This window comes from Melanostigma gelatinosum (assembly GCF_949748355.1).
Source record: "Melanostigma gelatinosum genome assembly, chromosome: 13".
NCBI lineage: Eukaryota > Metazoa > Chordata > Actinopteri > Perciformes > Zoarcidae > Melanostigma > Melanostigma gelatinosum.
The window spans coordinates 23,002,791-23,019,150 of record NC_136646.1 but is presented as its reverse complement, the minus strand read 5'-3'; the positions used below and the strand labels follow the sequence as shown (position 1 = coordinate 23,019,150).

General features: G+C 45.3%; 1 protein-coding gene across 1 annotated transcript in view; it reads left to right on the top strand.

Annotated features, from left to right (window-relative positions):
- grin2aa (glutamate receptor, ionotropic, N-methyl D-aspartate 2A, a) overlaps positions 1-16,360 on the top strand; it is a gene marked incomplete at its 3' end in the record, with an annotated part of 99,367 nt that overhangs the window by 70,398 nt on the left and 12,609 nt on the right. Inside the window, exons 4-9 of the mRNA XM_079281580.1 lie at positions 195-309; positions 7,345-7,547; positions 10,346-10,517; positions 11,352-11,505; positions 12,411-12,536; positions 12,642-12,871. Coding sequence (XP_079137706.1) covers positions 195-309; positions 7,345-7,547; positions 10,346-10,517; positions 11,352-11,505; positions 12,411-12,536; positions 12,642-12,871 — 1,000 coding nt within the window. The remainder of the gene's footprint in view (positions 1-194; positions 310-7,344; positions 7,548-10,345; positions 10,518-11,351; positions 11,506-12,410; positions 12,537-12,641; positions 12,872-16,360) is intronic.

Sequence of the window (16,360 nt, the reverse complement as noted above, 5' to 3'; positions counted from 1 at the left end):
CTGGTAGACTGTAAATTGACTTTTTCTCATGCTAATGTAATTCAATTTCCCTCTTTCCTCTGTTTCTCCTCGCCGCCATTCATTTCTTCTCATTCTCTGATTTTTCTACCTCCGCCCTTTCTTTGTCCTCATCTCTGCTACTTCTTCACCCTCTGCTCCTCCTCTCCTCCTCCTCCTCCTCCTCTTCCTCTCAGGTACATGATGAATGTGACATGGGATGGCAGAGACTTGTCGTTCACAGAAGACGGCTACCAGGAATACCCAAAGCTGGTGGTCATAGTTCTCAACAAAGAGAGAGAGTGGGAGAAGGTAGGATCTTTAAGTATGCGTGTTGTGCATCTGGGTTGGTTTGTGTGTGCGTGCGTGCAAACATGTGCACGTATTCCTGTGAGTTCCTACACTGAGCACACCTCGGTCATGTCTGGCAGTATGATTGTGGGAATTTGGCGGTTTATTCTACGGTTACAGACATATTGTTGAATTAGCTTTGAAGATTTTAACGTCCTCGTCACTGTCGAGCTGTTAGACTGATTTATGTATTTTGATATATATTTTACATGTATTATTTATACTAGATTATATTGTACTATATTATTTCATATGTTGATGTGTTATATTGTTTTATTATATTATATTTCTATATTAAGACAGACAAACATCTATTATCATTACTTAATCACGTAATAGATTATCCTGGTGTGCACAGTTTACATACTATGTCTGACTGATTTGTTGCTATAATCACACGATGTCACTCTTGTGTTGCCTTATAGTTTTGACTTTAATAGTTCTGGTATAATTTGCATATTTACTTCTATTCTTTTTTAATCTATTCTATTTTTTTGTACTTTTTTATACTTCTGATGAACTATTTTGTTTTTACTTTCTGTTCTTATTGATCAGGCTCATCTTTTGTTCAATTCATTGAAGTCCTAATCGCAGGGAGTTTGGTTGGTGGCTCTTAGACTCCATACTTCTGAAATCCTGGCTACGGCCCTGGTGTTCCTGTTTGTGTTCATGCTGCTTTTGTTTGTTGTATGTTTCACTTTGTTGCTTTTTCATGATCAATGCTATGTATGTTATAGAGATGCGGCAACAACAAGATATCTGTAATAACCAATATCGGCGGATAATATTGGCCTACTTAATGTATTGGTCGAGCTCTATTACAAATATCTTTCCTTTCGTTTTTCTCAATTACTGACTGACACGTTTTTACCGCTAACATTGCAGACCTAAATAAAAAACTGCAGTGAACTGCAAAAACAAAAGCAGCAATAAGAGCCGAGCACCAGAGTTGAAATGCTGCCGCTGTCTGATCGAACAACACTGAGTTGATCGATGAGCTCATTTAACAACAAGCCCGTGGATTTCTTCATGCGAGGAAACTTCTATAAAGAAACTTGCTGAGTTTTCTCGCTATTGTAATGCACTTTAAATGGCAGCCATGTGTCTTTACACCTACATCCGACCGCCTTGTAGAGGCTTAAGTTCAGAAGCGGTGAGGCTGAGGGTGAACGTTTGGGAGAGGATGTAAAAAGAGAAAGGTGTGTGGTTGTGTATATCTTTTATTCGTGTCCCGTCTCCTGCCATCACCTCCATGTTTTTGTCTCCTTCATCCCACTTCCTCCTCCTTTCACAACATCTTGTATCTTCCCTCACATCTCTCGTCTGCCTCTTTCCCTCAACTCCCCACCTTCAACCTTCTCTCACTTCCTTTTTCCTTCACCTGTCTGCTTCCATTTCCTTCATTTTTTCCCTTCATCCCTTCCCTCCTTCCCCCCTTCCCTCCTTCCCTCCTTCCCTCCTTCCCTCCTTCCCCAGGCCAGGTAATCTGTGCTCTCTGTCCGTCTTTAGCTGTGATTGCTGTTGTGGTGTCTGATAGCACCTCAAACCACAGTTAATCAAAACCTGAGAGCTACGTTATTGGGGTGGCAAGGGTTCACTGCTCTTTCATGTGCATGTGTGTGTGTGTGTGTGTGTGTGTGTGTGTGTGTGTGTGTGTGTGTGTGTGTGTGTGTGTGTGTGTGTGTTTATTCTTTCACACTGGTTATTGACAGAAACACTTCGAGAGACTTGTGCGTCGACCAATCTGGTACAGTATTCGGTTTAGTTTGCCGCAATCCGCACAGTCTCCACCCAATCTTTGAGACGAGCTTTTTCATATTTCATACTGACACACACACACACACACACACACACACACACACACACACACACACACACACACACACACACACACACACAGAGAGAGAGAGACTTCCATGATGATCAAGAGATAAAAATGCTGTAACTGCACTAAAATATGGATATGCACTAAAAATATAAAATGTGTCCCCTTGAGGCACAGGCGGAAGAGGAGAGAAATATGGAGAGATACCGAGACGAGCGAGCGATGGAGACAGATGGGCCGAGATAGCGAGAGCAAATGAGCATGAGCGAAAGAGACACAAAGAGATAGAGAGAGGAAGGAGAGGAAGAGGAACGAAGCCAGCAGCATGTGTATGCTTCCTCTCTTCCTCACCCACTACAGGTGTGTCGCACTCAGGTTTCCAAAGCATCCTCACCTGCTGTTCTCTGCAACACACACACACATGCATGCAACACACAGTTGGTATATTTTGGAATTTTTAGGATGCTTCTGAAACTGCCACACCTGTATGGTTGAATGCGATGGTGTTTTTTTTGCCGTTGTTTTTTTAAGGGTTACGTAATCGCCAGTGAATTACTGTTTCACTCTAAAGAGGCGCCGACTGCAGCAAACCATGCGGGTATGTCTGACTGGATCAGAAGGCTGCATCGAGTGTGGCGTTATGGGGGCTTCATGCAGAATTCGGCTTTTATCTGGGGAAAAACGTGGCGTAACAACTGAACAGATGTAGCAGCAAGAAGGAATGACGATTCAGCGCTGCTGGGAGGTGCATATTTAAGCATTCGCCATGAATGTGTCGACACAAAGATGGTGCATGTTGTGCTATTTTTAGAGGATCACAAAATGCTAAAATGTTTGTCTTGAAGAGTTTAAAGATTGCTTTACTTTGACGATAAAGGCTACAGACACATACATTATTTACCTTATTAAGTTGTAGATTTAACTTTATGTGTTTTGTGAAATATAATAGCTCCATCGCCAATTAAAGTCGTTAAAAACACTTCGCGGTGCTTTTTGCTACGATCAGCATGTTCAATCAAAGTATTGGACAAAAAGAAGTAAACGCGATGATGGTGCTGCAGAGGAGAAGGGTAAAGGGGGCCACCACAGTCATTAGAGCTTCTCCTTGGGGGACGTGAACGTATGTATGGGCCAAATTCCATTCCAATCCATCCAGCAGTTGTCCAGGCATTTCTCACAAAACTATAGATTTAAACTTCATGGTGGTGATGATGGGAAAGTCAGAGGATCACCAAAGTCATTTGGATTTATTGTCTGGAAACCATAAAGGTCTATTTTTGAGAAATGAATTCATTTTTTACAGGATGAGGGAAAACTAACCAAAGTCATTAGGATTCATCTATATTCATATGTTCATCTGTCCATAATAATAGAATGCATCCGAAAGTATAGAAAATCAGAAGTATGTATTAATTGACTGAGATTTTAGAGTTTCACTGCATGAAATCATGAAATGTATAAAAGTTACAGAAGGTGAAGTTAAAAAGTCAGAGTCGGTGCAGCTTTGAGGAAGTGCACGGTCGAAGAATCAATGATTGCAGATTGGATGACGAATTGTCTTATTGCATTCAGAGCTACAGTATACGACTGAAGCAGAGAAGTGTATTTACTGATCAGAACCAGGATGTTGTGTTTTATTCCTGCTGAGTACATGGAGTGTGTAAATTGCTTCAGGAACTGCTGCAGTGTTAGCAGCCAGTTCACAAAATAATTATTACAGACAGCATGGGATTTGTGCTTGGAGAATCACAATACGGAGAGCACACACACACAGAAAAATCCCAAGTGCATCCGCACGCACGCACGCACGCACATACACACACACACACACACACACACACCCTTCCAAATAAACACACATTCGATCTAGGCGTCACTGTTCTCTGAATCTTTATAAAAGCTTCCACTTTAGGGAGAGATGTCTAAATCCATGGATGCGTTTTTTTCTCGCTCTCCACTCTGTCATCACACACAAGCACATGCACACACACACACACACACACACACACACGCGCATTTCTAAACAGAGCAAGCGTAGGAGAGGGAGAGCAGAATCTATTTTCCCGACATAATTTTGTCTGACAGGAGTGACAGACACTGTTTTATGACTGAATGGGTTCCTCCACGCTATTAGGAACTCATTCTCCCATAATGCAACTTGCCCCAGCTATAACTCCCCCGGTGAGACTGGCACAGAGAAGGTGCTCGGTTGTAAAAGCGCTGACCCTTGTTTTTCTTTATTCTTATATCATTCTCTCTCACATTTTCTCTCTGGTTCTGGTTGATTGCAGCCCTAGAGTATGAATGTGTATCCGTGTGTGTGTGCGTGTGTGTGTGTGTGTGTGTGTGTGTGTGTGTGGTTCACAGAATGAAATAGCAGATATTACACACACGCACACACACACACATACACTCCTTTCTATGTAATGTGTGTAATATCTGCTATTTCATGCAGGGAGATTCAGCATTCTGCTGCCTGGCCGGTCGATAAAGAGAATCCTCTATCCTCTCTGGGCATTCATTTATAACCCCTCTTTCTTTAATTACATAGAAGGAGAGACAGAGAAGAAGTGGGAAGAGGAGGACAGGATATCAGAAGAGCTGCTGAAGTCAGCTTATTCTTCTCCTCCTCCTTTTCTTCTTCCCCCTCTTTTTTTCAACCATCTTCTGAGTGGACCTTTTATCTCTCCGTCGAGTTTATTGATTCATCCAACCAAATTAGGCCAATCCTTCAGAGCGGATATTGGCGATTGACTGGGTCATTCACTGTCTGTGTTCAGGTTTGTCGTGTACACTGATACTTAAAGGTGCAACAAGTCAGTACGGAATGTGCACTTTGCATCATATTAAATCATTAAAGGGAGCATATCATAGTCATGTTAAGGTTCATACTTGCATTTTGCTTTTCCACGAGAATATGTTTACATGCTTCGATGTTTAAAAACACATTATATTTCTATACTGTCGATCTGAATATCACTCTATTCACCCTCCGAGGTAAACGCTCCGTTTTAGCGCCTGTCCCTTTAAGGCCCCTTCCCGAAAAATCCCATTCTGCCCTGATGGGCATGCAATAAAAATATGGTGGGGGTGTATTCTAACGAGCCTACACGTGTCAAATCTGACTGGCTTGTTGAGTCACATGTCTTCAGATCCAAAGACCAACTGTGTTGTCTTCTTTCACAGTTGGGTCGGTACTCCAGATACCCAAATGTATGTGCACAAGCACTGTTTTTTCACGATATGTCCCCTTTACATATAAAATAAAATGAAAGAAAAATGAAGCGAACGGTGTTTTTTTTCCAGTTGCAACCAGAAGCGTTTGGCATAATGATGCGTAGTTAGAACCCCCGAGGAGTATGTATATCAGCAAAGCACACTCTGCTGCTAACTGCTGCTTTAGGGTCTCACTGAGACCAGAAAATGACTCCAAACTGCGTGTACAATCATTTTGAACCCACGCGCTTTCCTGTTTTTGCGCTCTCTGACTCATCTTTGTTTATTTTTTTTCATTCCAGAATCCCTTCATTTTTGTGACCTATCTCCCTGATTATGCCTATATTCCCCCTCACTTTTACATTACCAAGCCCATTTCCTACTATACCTCCCCGCCCCTTTAATACACACACGCACACACACACGTGTGCGTAGCTACAGACACGCACTCACTCACTTGTGAAATGCAAAACAGCTGGGGTAAGACAGATAGACAAATGCGGCCGTGACACACAAGAAACCGCATACATGCCACCTCAGCATACCGTCCTGCCCCCCCCCCCCCCCCCCACACACACACACACACACCTAGAGATGTAGCTGACAGCAGAGTGAGCTGTTGACAGCGGTGCCGACTAAGAGTGGAGAAAAGACTCTAATCCCTGTCAGAGGATAGAAAACCACTCGAAGCAAAACAATTAAAATGCTAATTTGACTTCCTCCTCTCTGCTCGCCTGTTAATGACTAAAGCCAGGCATGCAGGCTGAGCAACAACGCGCGTGTGTGTGTGTGTGTGTGTGTGTGTGTGTGTGTGTGTGTGTGTAAAACCACTGTCCAATATGACTGCAGGGTCAGAGGGGTGACCGATTAGCGCAGCTATATTATTATATTTTGTGTATTATATGTGACTGTGACTGTTTTTAAAATATATTATATTTTGGTCACGCACACAATACAAAGATTTTCAGTGTCTTAGCCCGTCTCCATTTGTTACTGCCTTACACATCCACCCATTTACATCCCTGTGCACCTAAATGAGCTTGTGATGCACAAAAAGCATTGGCTGTAAAGTCCTCAGCGGTGAAGCTGTATGAGCCGAGGAGGGAGGGAGGGAGGGAGGGAGGGAGGGAGGGAGGGAGGGGGAGAGAGAGAGAGAGAGCTCTACAAAAAGAAAGAAAGAACTTTTGTAACGGAGGGAAAGAGTGAGAGCGAGGTTTTGCCATTTTCTGGCTCCTGTAACATCAATAATTGAGAGTCGAGCAAAGCCTTGCTTCCCCCTTGCCTCCCCTGTCACATACAAACATGCATAAAGGCCGTACACACACACACACACACGCAAGTGTAGATGGGCAAAGAGCATTCATAGGGGAATGTGTGACAATCTCCCTCTCTCTTTCTCATATACATTTGCATTCATAGCCATACTGTACATCCCCTGTGCATCCCTACACACCGTGCTTTCACTCTGCTACGTTGTACCCACTGTCGTACCGGTAGTCACATGTATTATGCTCTGTGAACATGTGTGGTGATTTGAATGTTTTTGTGCCAAAAAAAACAAAAAAAGCAACATATGTAACATTAAAAGGAAATGTTAACGTGTGTCTACGTTTGTAATCCTCTCCACTTCCTGTCTGCTTTGAGTTATTGGGCAACAGATTACAGCAGTTAGGAAACTACCAGGTAAAGAAAGGTAACACACTGCATTTCTCTGCTCGTGACCATTAGAATTGATGCCGAGTCTTTTCAATGTGAGGTCATGGGTCTAAACCCAACAAGTGCCGATTCCCAATCGGCTCACTAATTATTAAGTATTGGATGAGATCCACAACTTCTGTAAAATCCCTAAAATGTAAGTTCAGCTGATCTAGTTTTTAATGAAGTGTCTTAACAATCGTGTTGAGCTTAACTCCTTCGTCATCTCGTCTGTGTTATCCACCTCTCCTTCCGCCCAGATGGGGAAGCTGGACAACCGCAGCCTGACACTGAAGTACCCAGTGTGGCCGCGATTCAACTCCATGGGCGATGCCGAGATGGACGACAACCACCTGTCCATCGTCACGTTAGAGGAGAAACCCTTCGTCATTGTGGAGGACGTCGAGAGGCTCACTGGTACCTGCATGAGGAACTCCGTGCCCTGCAGGAAGCATATCAAAGAGTGAGTCTGCCGCCATCCATCTCGCTCGCACTGTCGAGCAAATTGCTCGAGCTTTGCAGCTCCAATGGTTTGATTGTTTCTTTGAGAGTCCTCGCTGACCTGGTCACGGGCACAAAGGGAATATACAGTATTCAAGAGTGAAAACAGCCACAATGATGATGATTCATCACTTTTGAAACGATAACCTATGTATCGTTCTCTTTAATCATTAAGCTTAACCAGAGCTACACACATTCAACAGCTGTCCATTTCAAATGCCCAACAAGGAAATATTCACGTAAATGCAATGTGAAGAAAGAAGTCAATTACTGTTTCATGAATATTAATATTCAGTGGCTGCAAACTCACTGACTGGCTGGCAACTTTGTTTGTGTGAAAAATGTGACCGAGCGCGACAGAAACTAAAGTTCCCTTTCATACATATTTGGTAATCAGAAGGTGGCAAAGATGACATCATCCATGTTCCATTTCCTCCGGCACAGTTGCTGTGTTGCTCTGCGTCGCTCTCCCTCTCTTTGCTTCTCTCACGAGCACGGGAGGAGGTGCAGCGTGCGATCTATGCAGCAGCTTCTTTCCTCCACCCTGAAAATGGAGGCGACTGCTGAAGTCAGCGATTTACTTCTTTCCTGACCAATTTTCTTTCTAATGCCCAAATACTGCCGGCCCCTTTGCTGTAGTATGCTCCTGAAGTCTACGCACACACTGAGAGTGGCTTAGGGCGTGTGTGTGTGTGTGTGTGTCACTGAGTGGCTTGAATGCTGCTGAATCAAAGCATGTAATCGGTTTGTAGATCATTTAATATTATTTCTCTCTACTGGAACACACACACACACACACGTACTTACAGTAACATTGGCGTGTGTACGTGACACTTTGTGTCAGTCTCACCACTGCATACATGCATGCATACAGAGTTACTGACTATAACTACTATTCAAGCGCAATTCCCTCTCAAGCATCGGCGGTGTGAGAAAGAGGCGTTGGATGGAGGGAAGGAGGGAGGCAGAGTGAGAGAAGTCGTGGCGGGGTCTGATCGGGGGATGGAGGTCTATCCATGCATGCAGAGCCACAAATTCACTCATCCAGGCTTGTCCTAAGAACAAGCCATACTCGCACTGAACACATACCCGAACCGCCCTCCCTGGAGCCCCCTCGGGGCCTGTAGCGTTTCTATATCAGGGCAACTTCACAAACAGCCTCCGTGACATCACGTGCTCTCACTGTACGGCCTGTTTAAATGGGGACGCTGTGTTCATGGATGCAGCTATTACAGTTCTGGCCTACATGCTCGCTCTGTCACTGCCCCCACCAGCCGAACCGGCCACGAACTTAACTCCGTTGTCCTTGTTTCTATTATTATTATTATCACAGATCCCATTCCCCGCATGAGTACCCCCCCCCCCCCCCCCCACTTCATCCACATCGTTACATTACAGTGACATGACTACTTACAAAGTCGGGAAGTTCTCCTTTTTCCGTGTAGAAAACCTGGGATTTAATTCGGACTCGTTGAAGTTACTGGATCCTCCATCTCTTCTCTGCAAGTCTCTTTGTCCATTCACCCGTTCTACTCTGTCTTACTGGACGAGTTCCATCGCTGTCACCACTGCTTCTGTGCGGTGAATGGAAAGCCATGGGCCACCTTTAATGGGACGAATAGATCTCGCGTCACAGAAGGAGGGTCAACGTTCTTTCAAAAGTCTTCGCTTCAGCTTGATAAGGAATCAAAACCAACATAGCGTCTCTGGCAGTGAACTCGCCAGATTCTGTTAACACATGGTATGTTTGAAGGGGCTTAGATGTAAATTAGCTTCTTAATTTCATTTTAGCTCAAACAGCTGCTGTAGATAATATCTAGCTGTAGAAAATCAGCCTCGGAGATTGCGGAGCATTTCACAGAAAGTAATTCACAACTGCTGACAGATCAGCGCCTGGCTTCTTTCAAATGAACATTTTCTCTCTTGTGTGAAACTGTTCGACCATAACCAGTGGATCCCTCCCAGTCGGAAGACCGGGAAGGATTCCAAGTGAGGGTAACACAGGAGTCTGCTGATGCTTTTCCTACAGACTTCCTGCAAAGTGACAGAGTTTCAGCTCTGACGGAAACTGCAGAGTCACGGACGGATGTGTTTATTTTTCCATCAAGTTTGTGTCCAGGTTGTTGCTAAACTAAAGGACGAGGTTATCTTCTCCTCATTAGCACACATCCAAAAGTGAAATGAGAGTCCCAGGTGGCTGTAAAAAAGAGTTGACGTGCACTCCTGTGTGTGTGTGTGTGTGTGTGTGTGTGTGTGTGTGTGTGTGTGTGTGTGCGTGAACGGTGCCTGAACTCTTTTGCTCTCTAATTCATATACACAGATGGTACAAGGCTTGCAGATGCAGTGCCGTCATAAACCTCCTCCTCCAGAGAGACGGAGCGGTAGAAGGAGGGGGGGGGGCATATTTTTCAAGTCGTCTGATGTCCTTCCTGAATGGAACGACCTGAACTTAAAGGTTGCAAAGTCCCAGGCCGATGTTTGTTCATCGTGCGTTCATATACATTTAACAAGGCAATGGGAAGAAGAGCCATCCTTCTTTTGTTTTCTGTCATTCACGATTCATAGAGCTGGAAATAACACTTGAATTTGAAAAAGAAAACCATCCACCTGGATGAACATGCTGATATAATCTTCTATCTCCCGGTTCTGCTGTTTTCTGTCACAGATGCTGAACTGCAGTTGATAATTGGGTGAAGCAGCTTGCTGTTCAAAACCAATGGCTAACGATGTGTGCATTTCTTTGCGTTTGTGCTTCTTCAGCAACACGACTGAGGCTGGTGGGACATACATCAAGAAGTGCTGCAAAGGCTTCTGCATCGATATTCTGAAAAAGATTGCCGTGTATGTAAAGTTCACCTTTGACCTGTACCTGGTAACCAATGGCAAGCATGGCAAGAAAATCAACAATGTCTGGAATGGGATGGTGGGAGAGGTAAGGGAAACCTTTTTCTGTGTGTGTGTGTGTGTGTGTGTGTGTGTGTGTGTTGTACACCCAATCAAATGACACCCAAATGTGTGTAAGACCAGACCCAATAATAGAATCAGATGTAATTCAGATGGAAATAATCTGTGCCAATTTAATATCAGTGTATTGAGGCGGTAGACGTGCACGTTATCTGTGTGTGCATTCTTGATGCTGCTGACTCGTAATGTATTCATCGCTGGTCTTAAAGTTGCACGATGAGAACCAGCGGGCTGCATGTAGGAGCATGTCATGAATGATGTATGAAGTCATTGATCAGTGTTCACTTGTAGTTTGTTGTACATCAGAAATGCAAGCCGCGGCTGAGAGGAACATTAGCGATATCTCTCTGACAGGACAGTCCTGTTTCTTGCAGTATTTCCCGAAAAAACCTTTCGTTGTTGACTTTGCAAAACTTTCACAGGATGAAAAAAAAAAGAAAAACTTTTTCTGCTATGAGACTTAAGAAAGTAAACACATCTTAGCTGCTGCTGTAGAAACCAGTGAATGCCACAATGATTAAACATTCCTTGTTCTTCTCTTTCTTCCTCCATCTCCTATTTTTCCCATTTCACCCACTCTGCATCTTCTGTTTCCACCTTTTCTTCCTCTTTGTCTTCCTTTCCTCAAAACTTACAATCGTACCTGACACTCTTTCTCTCCATATCTTTGTCCTCCTCCTTAACATCCATCTCATTCCACATCTCTGTCTCTCTTCCTTCATCCCTCATCACTCACCCTCCTCATCCATCCATCCCCCCCCCCTCTAACCCTGCGTCCCGCCCTCTCCTCCGCCCTCCAAAGGTGGTCTATAAGAAAGCCGTCATGGCCGTCGGATCTCTGACGATCAATGAGGAGCGTTCTGAGGTCATCGATTTCTCCGTCCCATTCGTGGAAACCGGGATCAGTGTCATGGTCTCCCGTAGCAACGGAACAGTCTCCCCGTCAGCCTTCCTCGGTAACTGTCACCGTATAACGCTTGCTTTGTTGTTGGACTCAGGAGAGAGGGAGAGTTTGATCCGTCTTGTTTGCTCTTTCGGTTCGTGTGAGTGTAGGATGGTGTTTGTATTGAGTGAGTGTGTGTGTGTGTGTGTGTGTGTGTTCCCTGAGATACAGAGCTGACAACATAATTCAGCTCTGTTACGCAGCTGTCAATACTTGCTCTTTCATCACAGGGATTTAGCTCAACTCCTGCTTTCTCCCACAATGACTCCCACTTACCTGAGAGGGAGTTCAGCGCAGGATTTTAACTTGAGTGACCGTGGATATCCCCGTTGCGGCTGCTCAGTCACATTCATTTGATGCGTAGAGCTTCTGCATCGACGTCCAAGTTCCTGCACACACAAAGGCACACGCACACGCTAAGGTACACACGCTGACGTGTGTGCAGCAGACAGTTACTGCAGTGGAAATGGCAATTAGTCGGAATACCCCAAAATGGACGCTTGCCAGCGCACACATGCGTGGCGCTGTGCCAGCAGTGCTCTCTCATACATGAGAGCGAGCATGGTTTAATCTCTGTGGTGCTGTGAGCTCAGACGGAGGACAGGAGTGCTGACACCAGGGCTTCGTGCGCCTCCTCACACTGTCAAACAGGAGGTGTGTGTGTGTGTGTGTGTGTGTGTGTGTGCAAGTGTGTGTTGGGGGGGGCATGCAGGACTCAGCTTGTTAGCCATGCAGTTCTTTCCTCAATGTCTGTGTCTACATGGAGAGATAGATAATGAGTGAGCTCGAATCAGAAAGTGATGTTAAAGATTTTAAAATGTAATCCAACATGTGTTGATATCTGTCTTCTTCTTTCTTTCCCCGTCTCTCTCTCTCTCTCTCTCTCTCTCTCTCTCTCTCTCTCTCTCTCTCTCTCAGAGCCGTTCAGTGCATCAGTGTGGGTGATGATGTTTGTGATGCTCCTACTGGTGACTGCAATGGCTGTCTTCATGTTTGAGTACATCAGTCCTCTTGGCTTTAACAGAAACCTGGCACAAGGAAGAGGTCAGTGTGAATGTGAACACATCAGACATGAGGATGTGTTCTCATCTGTACAACGTGTACGTCCTCCTCTTCCTCTAAACAAACTGCCTCGCTCCTCTCCTTCAGACCCCCATGGCCCTTCCTTCACCATGGGCAAGGCCGTGTGGCTGCTGTGGGGTCTGGTCTTCAACAACTCTGTGCCAGTGCAGAACCCGAAAGGAACCACCAGTAAGTTCATCGTGTCTGTGTGGGCCTTCTTCGCTGTCATCTTCCTGGCCTCCTACACTGCCAACCTGGCTGCCTTCATGATCCAGGAGGAGTTTGTCGACCAAGTCACCGGGCTTTCTGACAACAAGGTAACGGACGGCAAATGGGAGACGTAGTGTGTTGATTGGAACGTTATATGCATCTTTATAAAAAACCAAGACAGGGAAAGAAATGATCATAAGACAAACTTTTGCTCCTTAACATGCAGTTTTGTTTCAAATGTATTCCACCTTCATGCACTCCTCAAACTGAAACGTTTTGCAGTGATGTAACTGTTATGTTGCATATGTTTTGATGGGCGAACACACTTGTGTTAAACAGCAGCGGTAGACGAGCGACTGCAGAGTGAGATCAATCATCTCTCTGCTTGTTCAACAGGTTTATTGACAAATGATTGGCTTTATGCATGCGCAGGTTTCATTGCACTTACTTACAGTGACGAGCGGAGTTGTCTTTAACTCGAGATCTTTAACTGACCTGCTTCACTTCACTGTCTCCGCCGGAGCCTCTCAGGCTTTTACCATCAAGTTCAAGTTCAAGTTCAAAGTTCACTTTATTGTCAAAGTTTCCACATGTGTTATGCATACAGAAAATTCGAAATGCCGTTTCTCGCAGTCCCACAGTGTAATATAGACATGAACATATAACATATAATAGAAAAAAATAGAATAAAGTTAAGAACATAAGGGCCTAGATAAAGGATTAACAAGTAGCAGCAGAGAATAAAAAGTGACTGGTGCTGGATGAGGGAAGGGTGTGTGAGGGGGGTATTTGTTCGTAGCAGCAGAGAATAAAAAATTAAAATAAATAAATAGAAAGTGACTGGTGCTGGATGAGGGAAGGGGTGTGAGGGGGAGTAGATGTCCTGGTATGTTCCATTTGAGGCAGTGGGGAAAGGTGGGTGAGGGGGAGGGTAGAGAGGTCAGGGGAGAGATGGCAGGGGGGGAGAGAGGGGGAGCGAGAGGAGAGAGGGAGGGAGAGAGTTCAGCATCCTGACCGCCTGGTGGAAGAAGCTGTTCCTCAGCCGGGTAGAGCTCGAACGGAGACTGCGGAACCTTCTCCCTGAAGGCAGGAGGCTGAAGAGGCTGTTGGAGGGGTGGGTGGGGTCACCCGCAATGCCGAGTGCTTTGCGGGTGAGGCGGGTGTTGTAAATGTCCTGTAGTGTAGGGAGTGAGACTCCGATGATCCTCTGGGCAGAGTTCACAATGCGCTGCAGGCTCTTGCGGTTGGAGGCGGTGCAGCTTCCGAACCACAGCGTGATGCAGCTGCTGAGGATGCTCTCAGTGGCGCCTCGGTAGAATGAGAGCATGATGGGGGGGGGGGGCTCCTGCTCGCTTGAGCTTCCTGATGAAGTACAGGCGTTGCTGGGCCTTCTTTGCCAGTGCAGTGGTGTTGCTGTTCCAGGTGAGGTCATCTGTGATTGTCACACCCAGGAATTTGGTGCTGCTCACCTGCTCCACAGCAGCACCATTGATGGTCAGAGGGAGGGGGGGTTGGGAGTGGGTTCTCCTGAAGTCAACAACAATCTCCTTTGTTTTCCCCACATTGAGGAAGAGATTGTTATTTTGGCACCAACGGACCAGCTGGTTCACTTCCTTCCTGTAGTTAGTCTCATCGTTGTGGCTGATGAGACCTACCACGGTAGTGTCGTCAGCGAACTTCACGATGTGGTTGGAGCTGTAGTTGGGTTTACAGTCATGGGTCAGCAGGGTGAAGAGAAGGGGGCTGAGCTAGGGCTGGGCGATATGGCCTAAAAAAAAAATCTCCGATTTTTTTACAAAAAATCCGATTCACGATTTAAATCGATTTTTTTCCCCCAAAATTTTTTGCAGATGACAGAAGCTGTTGAAAACAATTTTTTCTTTTATTTTGTGATGATTTTCCCAAGTAGGTTGATAAAAATAAAGTGCAAACAAAACCTGAACATTGTAGAAAGGTGCCTGTAGTATACAAAAAGTATTTGGTCACTCTTTTGTTTGCCTGAATCATTTAAATATAAAATTAAATTAAACATAACATTAAATGGCATTAAATAGTAGCCTTCCATTGTAAACAACTGTGCAAATGTAACTTTTTACAGTAAGCTTTTCTAACTGAATACACTGATACAAACACAGCATGAAATAAAATGTATATGACCCTTTAACATTCACATTTTCAAAAGTGCAACATCTGATCTAACATCAACATAACATATTTTGCACAGTAAATAAGTGCATGTAAACAAAATCAAGTGCATTCACAACATAACCAACAGTATTAAACAGTAGTGCATGTTTTTTCTAAATATTTTTTGCCAGGAAGACAAGCCTGTCTACTACCTCTGGCTTCAGGCATGCACGGTGGCATGTAACAATGCCCCCCCACACACTGAAAAGCCTCTCAGAGGGGGCACTTGTAGCTGGCACAGAGAGGTATTTCTTTGCTAAAGTACTTAGCCTTGGAAAGTTAAGTTGGTGACGCTTCCACCAGTCAAGTGGATCGGTGTCTGGGTCAACCTGCTGGACCACAGGTCAGTTGTTGCGGAGTAGAATGACATCCCCTCCAGCTCCGCAGAGATCCTTTGGCGTGTACTATTGTACAGCCGAGGCAAGGCAACGTCAGAAAAATGTTTACGGCTTGGTAGCACGTACCTGGGGTCCAAAGCTTTGAGACGGTGAATAAACCCCGGCTTTTCCACGGTGTATATGGGCACCATATCTTTTGCGATATACATCGCGACTGCATCCGTGATGGCTTTCCACCGTGTGGAAAGCAGTGAAGCTGCTGGCCGCCATTGTTTTAGTTTGTAAACAATGCGCGCGCACTCTACTACGGGAAAAAGGGGTGGGGGCGATTTTCTCGATTTTCAATAAAACACATCGCCTTAAAGCACACATTCGAATTAATCGATTAAATCGATTTATCGCCCAGCCCTAGGCTGAGCACACAACCTTGGGGGGCCCCCGTACTCAGTGTTAGTGTGTTCGAAGTGTTGTTGTTGACCCGAACAGCTTGTGGTCTCTCTGTGAGGAAGTCCAACAACCAGTTGCAGAGAGAGGGGCTGAGGCCCAGGTCTGTAAGTTTACACACAAGCTGCTGGGGGATGATTGTATTGAATGCTGAGCTGAAATCTATGAACAGCATTCTGACGTAGGAGTTCTTAGTGTCCAGGTGTGTGAGGGCTGGGTGTAGAGCGGAGGAGATTGCATCCTCTGTGGACCGTTTAGTTCGGTAAGCAAACTGAAACGGGTCCAGGGAGGGAGGAAGGGTGGATTTGATCTGCTTCATGACCAGCCTTTCGAAACACTTCATGATGGTAGAAGTCAATGCGACGGGGCGGTAGTCGTTGAAGCAGGCTGGAGATGACTTCTTCGGCACAGGAATGATGGTGGTTTCCTTGAAGCACGTGGGAACAACAGCCTGGCTCAGGGAGGTGTTAAAGATGTCGGTGAGGACATCCGTGAGCTCCTCTGCGCAGTCCCTCAGCACACGACCAGGAATGTTGTCAGGTCCCGCAGCCTTGCGGGTATTAATCCTCAGCAGTGTGCTCCTCACACTGGCTGGGGACAGGCACAGAGCCTGGTCGTCGGTGGGGG